This window comes from Capra hircus, chromosome 19, assembly GCF_001704415.2.
Source record: "Capra hircus breed San Clemente chromosome 19, ASM170441v1, whole genome shotgun sequence".
Taxonomy (NCBI): domain Eukaryota; kingdom Metazoa; phylum Chordata; class Mammalia; order Artiodactyla; family Bovidae; genus Capra; species Capra hircus.
In genome coordinates this window covers 38545330-38569524 of record NC_030826.1, presented here as the reverse complement: position 1 = coordinate 38569524, position 24195 = coordinate 38545330, and the positions used below count along the sequence as shown (strand labels likewise).

The following is a 24195-nucleotide window of genomic DNA, read 5'->3' as shown; positions in this document are numbered from 1 at the left end:
CATTTGTATAAGATTAAAAACATTTCTGTTCTTTATATATGTAACAAAAGTACTAAACATATATGAGAAAGATATACATTAGCTTAGAATAGTGGTTATCTCTAAGGAATGAGGAAGAGAGGAAGGGGCATTCTTTATACCTATATTTTACTTTTTTGGATCTAAGTCAAATAAGACAAAGCTGTAAAAGTTTATTTAATCTTGGTGGTGAGTCATTAGTGTCTGTTACATTCAAGATGTTTCTTTGGGAAAAGAAAAAATCTAAAGAGTGTTTTATGAAGTTTTGACGTAGTTTACAATACCAGGTTTCTTCCTCTATTCTTACAAAAAAAGCGTACACTCATGATGGGTATGATGTGCAGGTTGAGATACATAATTATTTGCAACATGTAAGAAAGGTTTCCTAATTAAAAATTTTTTGAAATTAAAAAATTAAAGTTGTTTTAAATCAAGGTTTAAGTGGGGGGAAAAAAAGGCTTTTATTTAGTTCAGTGGTCAGATACTTGAATTCTCTGAAATACCTAAGTATTTATTATTGCTTTGAATATTACCACAAAAATGTGAATTGCTTTGGATATTTAGAAGTAGTCCTTTATTTCTACCATTGTTGCATAAATACTTAGGTTAGGTTTTAGTCATGTCTGGATTTTTAAAATTGCCTATGACATATATTAGGCCAAGATGAAGATGTACATATTAATAATTAGGCTATTTCTGACACTGCTGTCTTTTTTTTTTTTTTTGCCATCTTAGGTGAGGCAGGCAACCAATCAGATTGTGATGAATTGTGCTGATATTGACATTATTACAGCTTCATATGTACCAGAAGGAGATGAAGGTAAGTGCTGTTTTCCCTTTTAGTTTGCTGTCTCCATGTTTGTGTATAATATGTACTTTTGTGTGTGCTTTGGTATGTGTGTGTGTTTAATACATACACTTCAGATTAAGATATCAATGTTTGTTACATTCAAAATAGGAAAATTCTTTAGATGGTCATAGGAGCTATTTGAATAATATGAAATAAAGAAAATGTCACAATTTTACTTCTACTTCAAACATTAAGTTATTTTGTGACCCTAGGCAGATCACATTTTCATGAGTGTAAAATAAATATAATACCATTCACATAGATCTGAAGAGTTATTTTGAAAAATTAAATGCTTTGAACATGGAAAGTTTCTCAAGCAGACTAGTTTATACGTGAGTTTCTTAAAGTTTTTTTTTATTCTCTTAAACAATAGATTAAAATTGAGATAGTGTTACTCATAATTGGGAGAAAATATTTGCTTTATGAGATCTAATGTGAAGGTTAGAAACTAAATGATGGAGTTAGTTATAGAGGAAGAAAATGTTGAAAAGAAACATAGCTTAGAATGTGTGGGAACTCAGCATCTTTATCAAAGAAATATTTTAGATCGTGTAATTACAATAAGAATTAAACTGATTAATCCATTTCTGCCTGAATTCTTATTCCCACATAAACTGCTTTTGAAAAAGTTACCAAGTTTGGCATGAACTCACAAGTATATCAGTTTTGGATCTGGATTGCTCTTTACTTTTGATTTGACATTCCCTGTTAAATGGCTTATTGATTAGTCTTTGCTACTCAGACTTTTCCTCTTAGAAAACCTTCTCTTTTGATATACATTGTTAGAAATTTGATCTTTTGATTTACATTCTGTATTGCTATTTCCCCTTTTCACAGTATACTGTAACATTTTAAGGCCCGGCTATATGTGTCTCCTCAATTTTTCTTAAATTATCTTGTCCATAGAAAGATAAGATATGTAGCAGTTGAGCATATTATTGCCAAGAAGTACTTACGTTCAGTTGATTGTAAATGAGGTCAACTGCTGCCATTTTAAGTTAGAGGAACAGATCCTTCAAATGGACTTTAATTGAGTGCCAACTTAAAAAAAAAAATCTTTGGTAAATGAAAGAGATTATTTAATTTCTTTAACGGAGGAAAAATGGAAGCACCTTAGGTAAGCATATCAAGGCAAGCTTTCTTTTTTGTAGGTAGAGAGCGTTTAAATTCAATATAGGGTTTCAAAAGGTTGTTTAAGTTTTAGGTAGAACTAGCAACATAAATGTGTATCCTCCAGTTGGCCTAGTTTCAGCTCAGGTTTGTTTTTATCATCCTCTACTAAAGTGGCAGGAAAAGAATTCAGAGAATTTAAATGTTTGAATATGTGTAACTGAGTGTGCCAAGTGCATAAAGATCTGAATCTTAAGGAAGCAGTGTTAGTACTCTTAATGAAAATTGATAGGCAGTAGGATTTGGAGAGAGATTCATACAAATCATTAAATGTTTTTAAATATGTAAAATATTTTCTTCAGAACTAGCTAAGGTAAATTTCTCAACTCATCCTGTAGCAGTAGTAAAAACCTGGAGTCATGTGTAAACCCACTTTATTTTAGAGTATAACAGAATAGGAAGTTATATTAATTTGATACTTTAAGGAGACAGAAACAGATTTGGCCTTCCAGATATATACAAAGCTTAATTTTGCCCTTAGATATGGAAGCATTTCTTGATTTTTATCTTATTGGGAGAGTATAGCACTGTTTCTTTAGAAACTAGTAGTTGTGAACTTGACTGTCAGCTTCTTCCAGGGCTGTAAGTTGGTGGCAGGGTAATAAATGAGTCATAGGGGAGATAGGATTTTTTAACCCAGCTAATCTTATCCAGTACCTATTAATATTTATGATTGCCTTCTGGAAGACTGCTTTACGTATCTGTAGCCAAAATCTTGGTGCTTTAAGGTAAAATCAGAAAATTATTTGAAGGCATGAAATTGTTGCTTCTGTGTGTAAATTTTTAATTGATGAAAAAGGCCATCTTGTGATATGTGCAGTAATCCAGATAGATCTATTGGCGTGTCTTTTTAAACTAAGGCACTGCCTTTTAAAAAAATAATTTATTTTAAAACCTACTTGAAATCTTACTTTGTAATTTTTAAAATGAGAAATCAGTAAGAAAAACGGCTGAAAACTGTTTTTTTACTGTTCTGCACTTCAAGGGTTGGTGAAATCATTAGCACTTAAGCCAGTGCAAGGAATGCACCTCCCTACACAGTGCAGGGATTAGTATTGTCATCAGCTTCTGCAAGAGAAATACGAAACTTTTGAGTGCCTGAACTCAGGTCCTGACAGGTAAATAGTCTTTTAATTTATCATTAATAGTTGATGGCTTGGGCATAACCACATAGAGAATGATCACTTGAAAGTTTTGTACCAATTTTCCCTTAGTATACTCTGTCAGGTATGTGTTTGTAGAATTAGCTATGTAAGAAAAAGCTTTTCCATTAGTTACATAATATATCATGCAAAGTTCTATTATATAGTTTCAGATCCACCAGCATCACTTTGGTTTAGCCATATAAAGCATTTAAATTTTAACACATTTATTCTTGAAGTAGAATTGTGTATTTCAGTATGACGCATATGTGCATGTGTATTTCATGAAAGGATAAAACAAACAGAAATATTGCCAAATAATAATTTTGAGTAAAACCATTCAAAAACAAGAAGGTTCCTCGCATTTGATCATAAGCTTTTATCCAACTAGTAGTAACCTTTATTCTTCCATACAATTATGTGTGGATTAGTAAAAACATTAATACACCACTTTCTCTTTGTGATAGAGTTGTTTATGGCATTGTTCTGAAAATACATATGTGACTAATTAAGTGCTAGCTCTCAAATCAGGAAGAGTGAAAGAAGGGAATATATCCCTTTCCAGTACAAATGTACTAAAATATGATACCACGACTCATATGAAAATTTTTAAAGAAATCTGAATATAACTTTAGTTATACTAATAACAATATAGGGTAGGGCCTAAGACCAATTCATTCTTGAATGAATTGGGCTGGATGTAGGAAAATAAGAAATTGGGGCGGAGGCTGAACCGAAGAGTCTATATCTCGCATAAATACATTAACATTTTAAACAACTTTTCTGGCCAAACAGAACATTTTTGTGGGCCAGAATGCTGTTGATTTTGCAACCTCTGAAGAGGGGTTTCAGGGAACTGTGGTGTGTTATGCGTATTCTTTATCACTTGGACATGAAGATAAGACTTGAGCATAGATGTGCCGTTAAAAAGAGGAAAATCCCTTGTGAGATTCTTCTTGGTTCTTAATTGAAACTGATATAAATTATGTATAATATGCCATTACTATTAAATATGTTAAGCAAATAGTTTTAGTTTGTGATATAAGTTCTGTGGTATGTACTTTTAAAGAATTCAAAATATAGCATAACATCTTTTTTTAGATAGCTTTTAGAGTTTTTGAACACTAAAGTGGCATTACTTTTGAGAACTTGTTTTTATTTTATCTTTTGTTTATTTGGGGACTTCCCTTATAGCTCAGTCGGTAAAGAATCTGCCTGCAATGCAGGAGACCTGGGTTCAATTCCTGGGTTGGGAAGATCCCCTGGGGAAGGAAATAGCAACCTACTCCAGTATTCTTGCCTGGAGAATCCCACGGGCAGAGGAGACTGTCCATGGGGTCGCAAGAGTCGGACCTGACTAAGCGACTAAACCACCACCACTTGTTTATTTACTATTGTTTTTTCTGGACTGCACCACTCTACTTATGGGATCTTATTTTCCAAACCAGGATTGAACCTGGGCTCATGGCAGTGAAAGTGCTTAAACCCTAGCCACTGGATAGCCAGGGAGCTCCCAAGTTTTGGAAGTTTTGAATATAAAGTCTATTATGTGCTGTTACCCTTCTGAAGAATAGATAAATTATTGCATAAGCTTGCCATAGTGTCCAGGCTACATTAAGGAAACATATTTTCCCGGTTCTCTGGTAACTGTCAGGGCAGCTTGTTTTCAGAATTAAATGTTGAATTTATTTTTTAAATTAAAAAGCTTTAGTTTTTGGAGTTTTAAATTTAGTGCAAAATTGATGAGGAAGTACAGAGATTTCTCTTGTACCCATACGTACAGCCTCTCCCACTATCAACATCCCAAACCAGAGTGGTACATTTGTTACAGTAAATGAGCCCACAGTCATTCTCACCTAAAGTCCATAGTTTAGCGTTCACTCTTGCTGTTACACATTCCATGGGTTTTGACAAATATGTAATGACATGTATCTGCCACTGCCGTTATAGTGTTGTACACAGTCTTTCCACTGCTCTAAAAATCTGCCTGTGCTCTGCCTGTTTACTCATCTTTCTCCCTGGCAACCACTAATCTTTTTGCCATAGTTTTGTCTTTGCCAGTTTGTCATTAGTTGGAGTCACACAGTATGTTGCCTTTTCAGATTGGCTTTTTTCATGTAGTAATATGCATTTTTCCATGTATTTTCATTGTTTGGTAGCGCCTTTCTTTTTATCTCTGAGTACTGTACCCTTATCTGTACATAAGTTTATTTATCCCTTCACCTGCTGAAGGTCTTCTTGGTTGCTTCCAAGTTTTGACAGTTATGAATAAAGGTTCTGTAGAGGACGTGAGATTTGAACTGCTTTCACTAGATACAAAGCAGCATGATTGCTGGATCCTATGATAAGAGTGTGTTTAGTTTTGTCAGAAATTGCCAAAATGTCCTCCAAAGGACTCTTATCATCTTGGATTCCAACCAGCAATGAATCAGAGTTCCTGTTGCTCCTCATACTCCCCATCATTTGTTGTTGTGTTTTGGATTTTAGCTATTCTATAGGTGTGTAGCGGTGTGGCATTATTTTAATTTACAGGACTGTAATGATTTCTTGCCATCAAAATATCTTCTTTGGTGGGTATGTTCAGGTCTTTTGCACATTAGTTGCATTCATGCGTGCTCAGTCTTGTCCAACTCTTTGCAACCCCATGGACTATAGCCTGCCAGGCTCCTCTGTCCATGGAATTTTCTAGACAAGAACACTGGAGTGGGTTGCTATTTCCTTTTCCAGGCAATCTTCCCAACCCAGGGATCGAATTCTGTGTCTCTTCTGTCTCCTGCATTGGCAGGCTGATTCTTTACTACTGAGCCACCTGGAAAGCCTGACGCAATGTTAGTTGGAAAAAGAACAATAGAATATTAGCTGGGTTGTTCTTTTTCTTATTGTTGAGTTTTAAGGATTGTTTGTACATTTATTTGGCTCCATAGGGTCTTACTTGTGGTGCACATGTTCTTTGTTGCAGCATGCAGGCTTCTCGTTGCTGTGTGGTGCACAGGCTCTAGAGTACAGGCTCTGCAGTTGCGGTGCACAGGCTTTAGTTGCCGTGCAGCCTTAGTTCCTGGACTCAGGATCAGACCCATGTCCCCTGCATTGGAAGGGGGATTCTTAACCACTGGACCACCAGGAAAGTCCCTGGAGCTGTTAATTTTAATGAAGTCCAGGTTATTTACTTCTTTCATGGATTGTGTCTTTGGTGGTGGTGTATGTGAAAAGTCTTCACCATACCCAAGGTCAATTAAATTTTCTTGTATGTTATCTTCCAAGAATTTTATAGCTTTGTATTTCACACTTTGGTCATTGATCAGTCCCTCAGTTATGTCCAACTCTTTGCTACCCCATGGACTGCAGCACGCCAGGCTTCCCTGTCCTTCACCATCTGGAGCTTGCTCAGACTCATGTCCATTGAGTCAGTGATGCCATCCAACCATCTCGTCATCTGTCATCCCTTTCTCCTCTTGCCTTCAGTCTTTCCCAGCATCAGGGTCTTTTCTAATGAGTCAGCTTTTCTCATCAAATGGCCAAAGTATTGGAACTTCAGCATCAGTCCTTCTAATGAATATTCAGGACTGATTTCCTTTAGGATTACACCACAGTTCAAAAGCATCGATTCTTCAGCGTTCAGCCTTCTTTATGGTCCCACACTCATATCCATACATAACTACTGGAAAAACCATAGCTTTGACTAGATGGACTTTTGTCGGCAAAGTAACGTCTCAGCTTTTTAATACACCGTCTAGGTTTGTCATAGCTTTTCTTCCAAGGAGCAAGCGTCTTTTAATTTCATGGCTGCAGTCATCATCTGCTGTGATTTTGAAGCCCAAGAAAATAAAGTCTGTCACTTTTTCCATTGTTGCCCCTTCTATTTGCCATGAAGTGATGGGACCGGGTGCTATGATCTTAGTTTTTTGAGTGTTGAGTTTTAAGCCACCTTTTTTCACTCTCCTCTTTCACCTTCATCAGGAAGCTCTTTAGTTCCTCTTTGCTTTCTGCCATAAGGGTGGTGTCATCTACATATCTGAGGTTACTGATATTTCTCCCAGCAATCTTGATTCCAGCTTGTGCTTCATCCAGCTCGGCATTTCGCATTATGTACTCTGCATATAAGGTAAATAAGCAGGGTGACAATACACAGCCTTGACGTACTCCTTTCCCAATTTGGAACCAGTCTGTTGTTCCATTTCTGGTTCTAGCTGTTGCTTCTTGACCTGCATACAGGTTTCTCAGGAGATAGGTAAGGTGGTCTGGTATTCCCATCTCTTTAAGAGTTTTCTTAGGACTGTAATCTATTTTGAGTTAATTTTTATAAAACAGGTAAGATCTGCCTGGATTATTATTATTATTATTTTTGCATTTGGGTGTTCAGTTTCCAGCACCATATATTGAAAAGATACATCCATTGTATTACTTTTGCTTCTTTGTCAAGATCAGTTGACTGTATTTATGTGGGTCTGTTTCTAGGCGGTCTGTTCTTTTTCATTTATCTGTGTCTCTCTTATTTCTCCAGTGCCGCATCATCTTTATTATTGTAAAGTCTTGAATGAAGTTGGGTAGTGTCAGTCCTCTGACTTTGTTCTCCTTCTGTATTGAGTTGGACATTCTGGATTGTTTGCTTCTCCATATAAACTCTAGAGTCAATTTAAAAATATCCACAAAATAACTTGCTAGGATTTTGATTGGAATTGGTATTGAGTGTGGTTTAGGTTGGGAAGAACAGATAGCTTGACAATATTGGGTCTTCTTATCCATGAACATGGAATATCTTTTTCTTCTTTTACTCCTTTGGTGTCTTTGTCATCAGAGTTTTGTAGTTTTCTTTGTATGAATCTTGTACATAGTTTGTTAGATTTATACCTAAGTATTTCATTTTGTGGGGTAATAATGTAAATGATACTTTTTAAAAAATTTCAGATACCACTTATTCATTGCTGGTATATGGGAGAGCAGTTGACTTTAGTGTGTTAACCTTGTATCCTGCATCCTTGCTTTAATGGCTTATTAGTTGCAAGAGTTTTTTGTTGATTCCTTTGAATTTTCTACATAACCATATCATTTGTGAACAAAGATAATTTTATTTCTACCTTTCCAGTATGTATACTTTTTCCTTTTCTTGTCTTAATTGTATTAGCTAGAACTTCCAGTATGATTTTGAAAAGCAGACGTGAGAGGAGCCATCCTTGCTTGTTCTTCATCTTAGCTGGAAAACTCAGAGTTTCTCATTAAGTATGATGTTAGCTGTATGGTTTTTGTAGACATTCCTTATCAAGTTAAAGATGTTCGTCTTCATTTCTGGTTTGTTGAGTGAGTGTATCACGAAAGGGTGTTGTATTTTGTAAAATGTATTTTGTGCATCAATTCATTTGGTTATGTGGTTTTTCTTCTTTGGCCTAACTGTGATGGAGTACATTAATTGATTTTTAAACATTGAAACAGCCTTGCATACTAGGTTAAGTTCTACTTGGTCATGGTACATAATTATTTTTATAATTTTCTTTTCAAATTTAAACTTTTTCTTTTGTATTGGAGTATAGCTGATTAACAATATAATGGTAGTTTCAGGTGAACAGTGAAAGGATACAGCCATACATATACATATACATTGTTGGATTTTATTCACTAATATTTTGTTGAGAATTTTTGCATCTGTGTCTCTCAGAGATATTGTTCTATAATATTCTTGTAATGTCTTTGTCTGGTTTTGATAGTGAGGTAATGACTAGTCTCATAGAATGAGTTTGGAAATATTCCCTCTGCCTCTGTCTTCTGTAAGAGATTGTAGAAAATGGATCAAGCCCATGTCCCTTGCACTGTCCGGTGGATGCTTAACCATTGACCACTACAGAAGTCCTGCCTTTTTATGATTTTAATTGAACATTTTATATGATGCCACTTTCTCTCCTTTTTTAGCATATCAGTTATACTTAAAATTTTTTTTTAGTGATTGCCTTGGAGTTTGCAATACACAGTTACCTCTAGACCACTTTCAAATAAAAAGATAATATGTCACAGGTAGTGTGAGTACCTTATAATAATATATTCCTAATTCTTCTTTCCTATTCCTTGTATCATTGATGTCATTCATTTCACTTATGCATACACCTCCACACAGAAGCCAACATAGTCAAATACATTGCTGCTATTAGTATTTTGAAGAAACGATTATCTTTTAGATGAATTAGGAATAAGAGAAACATTTTTATTTTACTCTTATTTATTCATTCTTTGATGCTCTTCCTTTCTTATGTAAATCTGAGTTTTTGGCTTACATAATTTTCCTTCTCTTTAAAGAACTTTTAACATTTCTTGGAAATCATGTGTACTGGCAACAGATTCCCTCAATTTTGTTTGAAAAAGTCTACTTCTCTTCACTTAAAAAGACTTTTCTTTTTAGAGCAGTTTAGATTCACAAAAAGATTGAAAGATTTTCCTACAGTTTGAAGGACGATTTTGAAAGATACAGGATTTTAGGTTAGTAGTTTTTCTCTCTCAACACTTTAAAGACTTCATTCTTTTCTTTTCTTGCTAGTATAATTTCTGAGAAGTCGAATGTAATTCTTATCTTTGGTTCTCTATACTTAAGGTATTTTTTCCCTCCAGCATCTTTCAAGATTTTTTTTTTTCCTCTAGCTTGGATCTTCTAAATTTTGACTCTGATATGGCTAGGTGTAGTTGGTTCCCCCCCTCCCACCTTCTTCCCACCCCCCGCCACCTCCCCATTATTCTCTTGGTCTTATCTTAGTTTCCTGGATCTGTGGTTTGGTTTCTGACATTAATTTAGAGAAATTCTTACTCTTTATTGCTGTAAATACTGTTTCTTTCTTTTTTAAAAAAGTATTTATTTGGCTGCATCAGGTCTTAGTTGTAGCATGCAGGATCTTACCTTACAGTGTGAGGGCTCTTTGTTGTGGTGCTTGAGTTTAGTTGCCCCTTTTCTGACCAGGGCTCAAACCCATGTCTCCTGCATTGGAAGGTAGGTTCTTAACCGTTGGACCACCAGGGAAGCCCCTGCTTCTGTTTCTTTTTCTTGTCTTTCTGGTATTCCTTTTGCATGTGCTTAAATGCCTTTTGTACTTTTCTCACAGTTCTTGGATATTTTGTTCTGTTTTGTTTTTGCTTTTTTCTAATTTTTTGTCTTTACTTCTCAGTTTTGGAAGTTTCTAGTGTTATATCCTCAAGCTCAGAGATTTCCTTTCTCAGCTGTGTCTAATTGGGAGCCCACCAAAGACATTATTTCTGTTAGTGTTTTTTATCTCTAGCATTTCTTTTTATTTCTTTAGAACTTCCATCTCCCTGCTTGTGTTATCCATCATTAGATGTTATTGTTGTTGTTGTTCAGTTGCTAAGTTGTGTTCAACTCTTTGCAACCCCCTGGACTGCAGCATAACAGGCTTCCCTGTCCTTTACTATCTCCCAGAGTTTGCTCAAATTCATGTCCATTGAGTTGGTGATGTCTTCCAACCATCTCATCCTTTGTCGCCCTCTTCTCCTCCTGCCCTTGATCTTTCCCAGCATCAGGGTCTTTTTCAGTGAGTTGGCTCTTTGCATCAGGTAGTCAAAGTGTTGGAGCTTTAGTTTTTAGAAAAGTTACTGGTCTGGTAATTCTAACATTTGTGCCATATCCTGCCATATCTGATTCTGGTTTTGATTCTTGTTCAGTCTCTTTAAATAGTGTTTTCTGCCTTTTAGTATCCCTTGCAATTTTTTGTTGAAAGGTAGACATCATGTCCTGTGTAAGAGGAACTGTGATAAATAGACCTTTAATAATGCAGTGGTGAGGTAAGAGCAGAGGGGAAGCATTCTTTAGTCCTGTGATTAAATCTTACTCTTGGTGAGCTAGTACTCTCTGGGTTGAGCTTCACTGGTGCTTCTCAAGTTTTCTTACCCCCTTAGGTGGGACAGGATGACTGGAAGGGCTGGAATTGAGCATTTCCCTTAGGTTAGGCTCTGATAGGAGAAGGCAATGGCACCCCACTCCAGTACGCTTGCCTGGAAAATCCCATGGACAGAGGAGCCTGGTAGGCTGCAGTCCATGGGGCCGCAAAGAGTCGGACACGGCTGAGCAACTTCACTTTCACTTTTCACTTTCATGCATTGGAGAAGGAAATGGCAACCCACTCCAGTGTTCTTGCCTGGAGAATCCCAGGGACGGGGGGCCTGGTGGGCTGCCGTCTGTGGGGTCGCACAGAGTTGGACACGACTGAAGCGATTTAGCAGCAGCAGCAGCAGCAGGCTCTGATAAAACCCTAGCAGGTTAAGTTCTGGTAAAAACAGTTTCTCCTGAGAGCAGGTTTTGTTAAGAAGAACCAGAGTATGCCAGCATATTTCAGAATGGTTTCTTTTCCCCTCCCCTTGCCAAAAGCTTGAGGGGAATTTCCCCTGATACTCGCTTTTAGGACCTTGTATAGCTCCTAGAGGTAAGACTCACAAAAGTGTGAAGGTCCCCCCTATGACGAGGTCTTCCTGGAATTTTAAACTCTCAAACTTGTTCACACTGAGCCTCCAGCACTTCATCAGTTACAGTTCAGGTTTTCCTACCCCAGCACTGGTTGCCAGAGGTGATTTCTTCTTTTGGGTTTCTGCACTGATAAGTTGTGATTTTCTGTATTTGCCTGTCCCCAATTTTTCAGCAGTGGTTTACCCTTTGTCCTCACTTCTTGGGTGGATCTGAGGAGAATTGGTGATCTCCCGTTTCTCCAGCTTTTTACTTGTGCTCTAAGGATGGGATGTCAGCTTCTAAGATGTTTACATGTGTGACCAGATATCAGAAATCCTCTTGGTGATTTTACTTCCAACACAAAAGGTTGTTATTTTTAAGATGTAAAAGCAGTCTGTGCCATTTGTAGATGTATGCTTTCATTGCTCTTGGGTAAATACCTGTAAATAAAATGGCTGCATCATATGGTAAATGGAGAATTTTTAAAGAAACTGCCAGTTTTCTAAAATCTGTACCAGTTTATATTCCCATCAACTGTGTGAGAGTTCCAGTTGTTCCATATCCTTACTAACATTTGTTATAGTCCATCTTTTCAATTTTAGCTATTCCAGTGGTTGTGTAGTAGTGTCTTATTGTAGTTTTAATTTATATTTCCTTAATGGCTATTGATATAAAGTCCTTATTTGCCATTTGTATTATCTTCCCTTGATGAAGTGTCTGTTCATACCTGTTGCCAACTGGAGGAAGTTGTTTATCTTCTAAGTGAATTTTAAGAGTTTTCATATATTCCAGGTTTAAGTCTTTGGTGGATATGTTTTGCATACTCTCCCAGTCTGTGGCTTGCCTTTAAAAAAAAATATTTATTTATTTATGGCTGCACTAGGTCTTTGTTACTATGTGTAGCTTTACCTGGTTGCAAAGATCAGGGACTACTCTCTAGTTGAGGTACACAGGTCTCTCATTGTGGTGGCTTCTCTTGTTGCAGAGCACAACCTCTAGGCTCATGGGCTTCAGTAGTTGCAGCACAGGGGCTCATTAGTTGTGGCTCGCAGGCCCTAGAGTGTGCAGGTTTCAGAAGTCGTGGCTTAGTTGTTCTACGGCATGTGAAATTTTCCCAGACCGGGATTGAACCCAGGTCCCCTGCATTGGCAGGAGGATTCTTATCCACTGTACCACCAGGAAAGTTTTGTGATTTGCCTTTTTATTTTTTGAAGAGCATAAGTTTTAAATTTCAGTGGGTTCTAGTTTGTTGAATTTTTCTTTTCTAGTGTTTGGCTTTGTTATGACTTATTTAAGATGTTGCAGGATTCAAGGACATTATGATTATCTTCTAGAAGTTTTATAACCTTAACTTTTACATTTAGACCTTTCGATCCATTTTGAGTTAAAAATTTTGTTTATGTAATGAGATAAGGGTAAAGGTTCTGTTTTTAATTAATTGGTTAGTTATTGGTATATGGGTATCTACTTTTTTTTTTGCAACATTTATTATAGAGGTTATTCTTTCCCCCTTGAATTTCTAGACTCTTTCTGTTGTATTTTGAGTCTTGAAATCAGGTAGTGTCAGGACTCCATACTTGTTCTTTTTAAAAATTATTTTGGTCCCTTTAATTTTCATTTTAAAATCTGCTTGTCAATATCTATAGAAAAGCCTGTTGATGTTGTTATAGGAATTGCATTGACTCCATTGGGGAGAGCAATATTGAGGTTTACCATTCATGAAGAATATACATTTCTGCCTTTATTTAGATCTTCCTTAGTTTCTCTCAGCAGATTTTAACTCGTTCTAGAGAGGAATTTTCTTCTTTTTCTTCTGCAGACAGAATACAGCTAGGTCATCTTTTTTAAAAAATTGTGGTAAAATTCACAAAACAAAATTTACCATCTTACCCATTTATAAATGTAGAGTTCATTGGTACATGTTTACCTGGTGGAACAGTCGTTCCTGCTATCCATCTCCACGATTCTGTCTTGCAAAACCAAAACTCAGTGCACATTGCATAATAACACCCATTTCCCCTATCCCTTGGCCTCTGGCAACTGCAATTATATTTTCTGCCTATGAATTCGACTACTCTAAGTACGTTGTATAAGTGGAATCTTCCAGCATTTGTCATTTCATGACCAACTTACTTCAGTAACGTCTTTAAGGTTCATCCATGTTGCGGCGTGTTTCATTTTAAAGGAAATGTAGTTTGTATACTTTGTTTATCAGTAGACACTTGGTTTGTCTCCACCTTTTACCTACTGTGTATAATGCTGCTATGAATGTAAGTGTGTAAATATCTCTTTGAGACTCTGTTTTAATTCTTTTGGATATATACCCCAAAACAAATGGCTTGATCATATGCTGATTCTATTTTTACTTTTTTTACCATACTGTTTTCTGTACAGGCTGTACCATTTTTCATTCCCACTGATAGTACACAAGGGTTCCAATTACTCCATACCCTTGCTGCTGCTGCTAAGTCGCTTCAGTCGTGCCCGACTCTGTGCGACCCCGTAGACAGCAGCCCACCAGGCTCCGCCGTCCCTGGGATTCTCCAGGCAAGAACACTGGAGTGGGTTGCCATTTCCTTCTCCAATGCATGAAAGTGAAAAGTGAAAGTGAAGCCGCTCAGTCGTGTCCAACCCTCAGCAACCCCATGGACTGCAGCGGCCCCATGGCTTCTCCGCCCGTGGGACTTTCCAGGCAAGAGTACTGGAGTGGACTGCCAATACCCTTGCTAGCATGTATTGTTTTCTTTTTTTGGTAATAACCATCCTAATAGGTCTGAAGTAGTAACTCATTGTGGTTTTGACTTGTATTTCCTTAATGATTAGTCATACTAAGTATCTTTTCATTCACTTATTGGCCAATTGTGTATCTTGGAGAAATGTCTGTTTAAGTTCTTTGCCATTTTGAATTGGATTGTTTGTTGTAGAGTGTAGGAGTTCTTCATATACTCTGGATATTAACCCCTTGTCAGATATATTATGCAGATACTTTCTCTCATTCTGTAGGTTGGCTTTTCGCTTGGTTGATTGTGTCTTTTTTTTTTTTTTTTTTTTGGCCTCACTGCATGGCTTTTGGGATCTTAGTTCCCTGACCAGGGATTGAACCTGGCTTTCAGCAGTCCTAACCACTGGAATTCTCTGTGTCCTTTGATGCACAAAAGTTTACAATTCATGAAGAATATACATTAAATTTTGATGATATCTAATTTGTCTATTTTTCCTTTTGCTGCCTGTGCTTTTGGAATTATTGCCAAATCCAATGTCATGAAACTTTTCTCTTTTATTTTCTTCTAAGAGTTTTATAGTGTTAGTTCCACATTTAGGTCCATTTTATAGCATTAATTCCCACATTTTGATTCATTTTTGTATATGGTATAAAGGATCTAACTTCATTCTTTTGCATATGGATATCCAGTTTCCCAAAGACTATTTTTTGAAGACTGCCCCGAGATCCAACCAGTCCATCCTAAGGGAGATCAGTCCTGGGTGTTCATTGGAAGGACTGATGTTGAAGCTGAAACTCCAGTACTTTTGCCACCTGATCCGAAGAGCTGACTCATTTGAAAAGACTCTGATGCTGGGAAAGATTGAGGGCAGGAGGAGAAGGGGACGACAGAGGATGAAATGGTTGGATGGCATCACCGACACAACGGACTTGGGTTTGGGTGAACTCTGGGAGTTGGTGATGGACAGGGAGGCCTGGCGTGCTGTGGTTCATGGGCATGCAAAGAGTCAGACATGACTGAGCAACTGAACTGAACTTTCCCCATGAATGAATGAATGGTCTCAGCACTCTTGTTGGAAATTGTTTGACCACATGTTGAAAAGTTTATTTCTGGGCTCTTCATTCTATTCCATTGGTCTGTATGTCTGTCTTAATGCCAGTACCACACTTTTTGGCATTAACAGTAGCTTTATCAGGGACTTCCTTGTAGCTCAAATGGTAAAGAATCTGCCTCTGATCCAGGAGACCAGGGTCTGATCCCTGGGTCAGGAAGATCCTCTGGAGAAGGGAATGGCAATCCACTCCAGTATTCTTGCCTGGAGAATTCCATGGACAGAGAAGCCTGGCAGGCTGCAGTATGTGGGGGTCGCAAAGAGTCAGACATGTAGCTTTATTATCAGGAAATGTGAGACTTCCAAATTTGTTCTTTTTTCAAGATTGTTTTGGCTCTCTAGGGTTCTTTGAGATTCTGTATGAATTTTTGGGTGGCTTTTTAAGTTTCTGTAAAAAATGCTGTTTGGCTTTTGAGAGGGATTGCACTAATCTATATTTTAGGAATCAGTGAACTAAAATGAATGGAAATGGATTATTTTAATTCAGATGACCATTTATCTATTACTGTGGGCAAGAATGCCTTAGAAGAAATGGAGTAGCCCTCACAGTCAACAAAAGTGTCCAAAATGCAGTACTTGGGTGCAATCTCAAAAATGACAGCATTATCTCAGTTTGTTTCCAAGGCAAACCATTCAGTATCACAGTAATCCAAGTATATGTCCCAACCACTAATGCTGAAAAGCTGAAATTGAACTGTTCTATGAAGACCTACAGAACCTTCTAGAGTGAACACCAAAAAAAGATGTCCTTTTCATCATAGGAGACTAGAATGCAAAAATAGGAAGTCAAGAGCTACCTGGAATAACAGGCAAATTTGGCCTTGGAGTACAAAGTCTGGAGAGGGGAAAAGCAGGCTTACTTAGTACTGTATACTTATTGCAAAATTCAGATTTAAATTGAAGAAAGTAGGGAAAACCACTAGGCTATTCAGGTATGACTCAAGTCCCTTACGTTTATACAATGGAAGGGACAAATAGATTCAAAGGATTAGATCTGATAGAGTGCCTAAATAAATGTGGACAGAGGTTTGTAACATTTTACAGGAGGTGATGATCAAAACAATCCACACGAAAAGGAAATGCAAAAAGGCAAAATGATTGTCTGAGGAGGCCTTACAAGTAGCTGAGAAAAGAAGAGAAGCAAAAGGCAAAGAAGAAAGGGAAGTATAAGCCCATCTGAATGCAGAGTTCCAGAGAATAGCAAGGAGAGATAAGAAAGCTTTCCTCAGTGAACAATGCAAAGAAATAGAGGAAAACAATAGAATGGGAAAGACTAGAGGTTATTGATATATTAGAGATACCAAGGGAACATTTCATGCAAAGATGGGCATAATAAAGGACAGAAACGATATGGAACTAACAGAAGCAGAGGAGATTAAGAAAAGGTAGCAAGAATACACAGAAGAACTATACAAGAAAGATCTTAATGACCTGGATAACCATGATGGTATGATCATTTACGTAGAGCCAGACATCCTGGAGTGTGAAGTCAAGTGGGCCTTAGGAAACATCACCACGAACAAAGCTAGTGGAGGTGATGGAATTGCAGTTGAACTGTTTAAACCCTGAGAGATGATGCTGTGAAAGTGCTGCAGTCAATATGCCAGCAAATTTGGAAAACTCATAGTGGACTCAGGACTGCAAAAGGTCAGTTTTTATTTCAGTCCCAAAGAAGGGCAATGCCAAAGAATGTTCAAACTACCACACAGTTGCACCTATCTCACATGCTAGCAAGGTAATGCTCAATATCCTTCAAGCTAGGCTTCAACAGTATGTGAATGGAGAACTTCAAGATGTACAAGCTGGATTTAGAAAAAGCAGAGAAACGAGGTCAAATTGCCTACACCCATTGGATCACAGAAAAAGCAAGGAAATTCCAGAAAAAGATCTATTTCTGCTTCATTGGCTACACCAAAGCCTTTGACTGTGTGGATCACAACTAACTGTGGAAAATTCTTCAAGAGATGGGATACCAGGCTACCTTACCTGCCTCCTGAGAAACCTGTATGCAGGTTCAAGAAACAACAGTTAGAACCAGACATGAAACAATGGACTGGTTCCAAATTGGAAAAAGAGCACATCAAGGCTGCATATTGTTACCCTGCTTATTTAACTTATATGCAGCATATATCATGTGAAATGCTGGACTGAATGAAGCTCAAGCTGGAATCAAGATTGCGGGGAGAAATACCAATAACCTCAGATATGCAGATGACACCACCCTTATGGCAGAAAGTGAAGAAGAACTAAAGAGCCTCTTGATGAAGGTGAAAGAAGAGAGAGAAGAGGCTGGCTTACCACTGAACATTCAGAAAACCAAGATCATGGTATCTGTTCCCATCACTTCATGGCAAATAGATGAGGAAACAGTGACAGATTTTTCTTGGGCTCCAAAATCACTGCTTATGGACTATGGCCATGAAATTAAAAGATGGTTGCTCCTTGGAAGAAAAGCTGTGACCAACCGAGACAGCATATTAAAAAAAGCAGAGACGTTACTTTGCCAGCAAAGGTCCGTATAATCAAAGCTATAGTTTTTCCAAAAGTCATATATGGATGTGAGAGTTGGACCATAAAGAAGGCTGAGCTCCGAAGAATTGATGTTTTTGAGCTGTGGTATTGGAGAAATTTCTTGAGAGTCTCTTGGACTGCAAGGAGATCCAACCAGTCAGTCCTAAAGGAAATCAGTCCTGAATTATCATTGGAAGGACTGATGCTGAAGCTGAATCTCTAATACTTTGGCCATCTGAGGTGAAGAGGCGACTCTTTCCCTGATGCTGGGAAAGATTGAAAGCAGGAGAAGAAGGGGACAACAGATGATGAGATGGTTGGATGGCATCACCGACTCAATGGACATGAGTTTGAGCAAACTCCAGGAGATGGTGAAAGACAGGGAAGCCTGGCGTGCTGCAGTCCATGGGGTTGCAAAGAGCTGATCTCAACCGAGCGACTGAACAACAACGTAGATTTCCTTTGGTGGTAAAGAATCCGCCTGCAATGTGGGAGACCTTGGTTCGATCCCTGGGTTTGGAAGATCCCCTTGAGGAAGGCGTGACAGTTCACTCCCGTATTATTGCCTCAAGCATCCCCATGGACAGAGGAGCCTGGTGGGCTACAGTCCATGAGGTTGCAGAGTTGGACATGACTTAGTGACTGAGCACAGCACACAGTTTTGTGGCAATCTTAACAGTGTTGTCTTGTAATCCATGAACAGGGGCTTCTCAGGTGGCTCAGTGGTAAAGAATCTGTCTGCCAATGCAGGAGACGTGGGTTTGATCCCTGAGTCAGACAGATCCCTGGAGAGGGAAATGGCAACCCACTCCAGTATTCTTGCCTGAAAAATCCCATAGACAGAGGAGCCTGATGGGCCATAGTCTATGGGGTTGCAAAGAGTCAGACACGACTGAACGCATGCGTACCCACACACGCACACAATCTTTGAACAGAGGATGTCTTTCCATTTATCTGTGTGTTTTTTAAAGTTCTTTGAACATGGTTTTGTAGTTTTTTGTGTACAAGTCTTCCACCTCTTTGGTTAAATTTTTTTGTATTTTATTTTTTTGATGCTATTGCAAGTGGAACAGTTTTATAAGTTTCCTTTTGAGATTGTTTACTCTTAGAGTATAGAAATGCAGCTGATTGTTTTAATTGATTTTTTTATCCTGCAGCATTACTGAATTCATTTATTAGTTCTAACATATGTATATAACCTTTAGGGTTTTCTACATACAAGATTATTTCATCTGCAAACAGATAATTTTACTTTTTCCTTTCCAATTGAAGGCCTTGTATTTATTTTTGTTGCCTAATTACTCTGGCTAGAACCTCTAGTCCTGTGTTGAATAGAAGTGGCAAAATCAGGCATCCTTATTCCTCATCTTAGGGAGAGAGCTTTCAGTCTCTCACTAAGCAAGGTTATCTTGGTCCTGTTGAATCTCCCCCTTGCCCCCAATTTGCTCTTCTTTCTAGTTTGTAGCCCTGTTAGAGGTTTTTGCTAAGATTTTTCCTTTCTTTCTTGGCCCTGAAATCCAATTTCTAGTTCTCTACCATCATAAAACTGCTATAATATAGGAGGCAGTAAATATCTTGAGGGGAAGTTGAATGAAGAATGTTAGACTTTATCTGTTATTCCATTTTTCTGGCCATATGAAGATTGGCTGCGTTGGTAGTCCTGAATTCCAAGTTGTATCTCCTCAGCCTAGTGAAATTATTGCAAGCTTTATTACTCTGCTTTCTCCATTGGCCTCTATGTTCTGCTTAGAAGTCAGCAAATGCCAACAAGGGAATAAAGATCCTGTGAATCTAGAGCTGATCTGTGTGTGACTCACATTCAAACACTTAAAACACTTTAAAAAAATTCAGTATTTGTGGTTATTCTGATACCAGCTACGCCGCTAAACAGCCAGAGTGGAGGCCTAGATGCATCGTTTCTTTTTCTTGTGTACTTCTCTGTTTGTTGTTATTTCGTTGCTGAGTTGTGTCCAAGTCTTTTGTGACCACATGGACCATAGCCTGCCAATCTCCTCTGTCTTTGGAATTTTCCAAGCAAAATACTGGAGTGAATTAGATTCATCATTTTAAAATGTGAAATATATTTCCATATGAAATCCGTAGCAGAAGGTGATATTTTACTTGACTGTGTAAGTTCAGCAGTTTACTGGCCAGATACAGATGATCATTTGGGCTTTCCAGGTAGTACTAAAGGCACTAAAGCACTTACAGTACGAAAGGTGCAGGAGACATGAGAGTTGTGGGTTCGATCTCTGGGTCAGGAAGATCCCCCCCAAAAAAGGAAATGGCAAACCCACTCCAATATTCTTGCCTGGAGAATTCCATGGACAGAGGAGCCTGGCAGGGTACAGTCCATGGGGTTGCAAAGAGTCAGACACGATTGAGGTGAGGTGTGCATGCACGCTTGCACACACACACACACACACACAGATGATCATTAGGAAGTGTTTTAAATGATGGTTTAATGGTTTGAAGATTGTTATTAAAGTGTAAAATACTGTCATAAATGTTGCATAGGAACAGTTTTTAAAATGAACAATTATAGGTTATGTTCTTGACATGGTATTTAATATATTATTTTGCCTGTCTTTTAAAATTACAAAAGAAATACATGCTTGTTGTAATAAAATCCAACAATAGAAAATGTGAGATGTGAAAGTCTTCTTCCCTCGCTTTATTATACCACCTACCCCACTAGTCTCAGAAGTAACCCTTATTAATAATCTGATATGAATTCTTTTTATACATCCAAGTTTTTTCCTGTAATTACAGAAGTTAGATTATGATATATATACATAATGTTTTATAACTTGCTTTTTTTTAATTTATTTTTTAATTGAAGGAGAATTGCTCAAGAATTTTGCTGTTTTCTCTCAGACCCCAACATGAATTAACCGTAGATATACATATGTCTCCTCCCTCTACAAGCCCTCCCATCTCCCTCTCTACAACTTGCTTCTTTTTAAGCTAATGTGGTATACATCTTTTTTCTTGTTCTAATATTTATTTATTTTTGGCTATGTCGGGTCTTACTTGTGGCCCTCAGGATCTTTGTTGTGGCATGCGGGATCTTTTATTGAGGCCTCTCTAGTTGTGGCACGCAGGCCCCAGAATTGTTAGGCTCTATCGTTGAGGCACACTGTCTCTCTAGTTGTGGCTCACTGGCTTTCTAGTTGCAACTCATGGGCTTTTTTGTCACTTGGCATGTGGAATCATAGTTCCTAACCCTCTGCTTCAGAATCATGGAGTCTTAACCACTGAACTGCCAATATGCTAAGTCACTTCAGTTGTGTCCAACTCTTTATGACCCCACGGACTGTAGCCCTCCAGGCTACTGTGGCCATGGATTCTCCAGGCAAGAATACCGGAGTGGGTTGCCATTCCCTTCTCCAGAGTATCTTCTGACCCAGGGATTGAACCCTTGTCTCTTAGGTCTTTCATAGTAGCAGGTGGATTCTTTACCACTAGCACCACAGGGAAGTCCCGTGTTACACTAACTATACTGAGTAAGAGATGTCTACTCTTCTATCCTGTCTTCCTTGAAAAGATGAAAGTGAGACCATTTCAAGTAGAAACTAAAACTTTCTCATACTTTTAGTCCAGATATATTACCTTTTGGTTCTTTTTTTATTTTGGCCATGCTACATGGCTTGTGGGATCATAGTTCCCCAACCAGGGATTGAGCCCAGGCCCTTGGCAGTGAAAGCTGTACTCTTGACCACTGGACTGCCAGGGAATTCCCAGCAGATCGTGTTTTGGATGCTTTGACAACCATAAGCAATTCAGAGACAGTTTTGGAAAGTATGTTATTTTTTTTTCTCCCAATATTTTGCGATTTTCTATTTTAATTGAACTTTACTCTGAAGGTGTATATATTCTAACATTTAAGCACTGGTTCCAAACCTACGTTATGTGGCTGCTTTATAAACATTTAGCATTTTTGGTTTATTTGAGTCTTTTTTTTTCCCCGCTTTGGTCATGCCGTGTGGCTTTTTGGATCTTAGTTCTACAACTAAGGATCAAACCCAGGGTCACATCAGTGAAAGCACTGAGTCCTAACCACTAAACCACCAAGGAATTTCCTATTTAAATCCTGCTGATGTGTAAATAAATAATTATTTATGTAAATTATGTTAGAAGCACGTGCATACCTTTGATTATTGTGGAACTGCAAGTAATGTGCAGAAAGTTCCCCTCTATCTCCCATGTTCTGCTTGCCTTTCAGGTAAATTAGTTAAGAAAGTTTATTATTTATTTGAAACCTTTCTGTCTGCAGTATTAAAGTTTGTTTGTTTTTTTTGCTTAAGTGGCCATTGTGTAGTCTTTCAGGTTTTTATTTAATATTGATTTTTAAGTGGTAAGTGTGAAAGCATGTCTGAAGTATCCTTTATCTATAAGAAACTTAAAAGCAATTGCAAAAACAATAGAGATAAACAGATGACATATTCTTCAAGGGAAGAAATTATATATGGTATTAACAATAAAATAAAACCTCACATTTTAAATTCCTTATGTTGTTGGGATTTCTGAGTGTATCTGTGAACTGTATTCTGCTTTCTATGCAGAATGGATCTTTTTTTTTTGGCAGCACCATGGCTTGTAGGTTCTCTCAGTTCCTGACCAGGGATTGAAAGCCATGGCAGTAAAAGTGCCAAATCTCAACCACTAGACCACCAGGGAACTCCAAGAATGGATCCATTTTAAAATAAGTAATCTTCGGGAGTTCCCTGGTGGCCTAGTGGTTTGGACTTTCAGGCTTTTACTGATGTGGCCCAGGTTCAGCCCCTGGTAACTGAGAACTCATTTGGGAAACTGAGATCCTACAAGACCTGCTGTGTGGCAAGAAAGTAAACTGGAGTCAGACTGAATAAATCTTGCATTAGAAGGAACAAATGATAGCTTTGTTAGCTTTGATAGCAAGAAATTGGCACTGGTCATAGCAAACGCCCTCTTCCAACAACACAAGAGAAGACTCTACACATGGACATCACCAGATGGTCAACACTGAAATCAGATTCATATATTCTTTGCAGCCAAAGATGGAGAAGCTCTATACAGTCAAACAAGATCAGGAGCTGACTGTAGCTCAGATCATGAACTCCTTATTACCAAATTCAGACTTAAATTGAAGAAAGTAGGGAAAACCGTTAGACCATTCAGGTATGACCTAAATAAAATCCCTTGTGATTATACAGTGGAAGTGAGAAATAGATTTAAGGGTCTAGGTCTGATACATAGACTGCCTGATGCACTATAGAATGAGGTTTGTGACATTGTACAGGAGACAGGGATCAAGACCATCCCCATGGAAAAGAAACGCAAAAAAGCAAAATGGCTGTCTGGGGAGGCCTTACAAATAGCTGTGAAAAGAAGAGAGGTGAAAAGCAAAGGAGAAAAGGAAAGATATAAGCATCTGAATGCAGAGTTCTAAAGCATAGCAAGAAGAGATAAGAAAGCCTTCTTCAGCGGTCAATGCAAAGAAATAGAGGAGAAGAACAGAATGGGAAAGACTAGAGATCTCTTCAAGAAAATTAGAGATACCAAGGGAACATTTCATGCAAAGATGGGCTCGATAAAGGACAGAAATGGTATGGACCTAACAGAAGCAGAAGATATTAAGAAGAGATGGCAAGAATACACAGAAGAACTGTACAAAAAAGATCTTCACGACCCAGATAATCATGATGGTGTGATCACTCATCTAGAGCCAGACATCCTGGAATGTGAAGTCAAGTGGGCCTTAGGTAGCATCACTACGAACAAACTTAGTGGAGGTGATGGGATTCCAGTTGAGCTGTTTCAAATCCTGAAAGATGATGCTGTGAAAGTGCTGCACTCAATATGCCAGCAAATTTGGAAAACTCAGCAGTGGCCACAGGACTGGAAAAGGTCCGTTTTCATTCCAATCCCAAAGAAAGACAATGCCAAAGAATGCTCAAACTACCACAAAACTGCACTCATCTCACATGCTAGTAAAGTAATGCTCAAAATTCTGCAAGCCAGACTTCAGCAATACGTGAACCGTGAACTCCCTGACGTTCAAGTTGGTTTTAGAAAAGGCAGAGGAACCAGAGATTAAATTGCCGACATCCGCTGGATCATGGAAAAAGCAAGAGAGTTCCAGAAAAACATCTATTTCTGCTTTATTGACTATGCCAAAGTCTTTGACTGTGTGGATCACAATAAACTGTAGAAAATTCTGAAAGAGATGGGAATACCAGACTACCTGACCTGCCTGTTGA

The 24195-nt window shown here is 38.1% G+C and overlaps 1 protein-coding gene across 1 annotated transcript in view; it reads left to right on the top strand.

Moving 5' to 3' along the window:
- NPEPPS (aminopeptidase puromycin sensitive) overlaps positions 1-24195 on the top strand; it is a 117532-nt gene that overhangs the window by 7423 nt on the left and 85914 nt on the right. The window contains exon 2 of the mRNA XM_018064963.1: positions 754-838. Coding sequence (XP_017920452.1) covers positions 754-838 — 85 coding nt within the window. The remainder of the gene's footprint in view (positions 1-753; positions 839-24195) is intronic.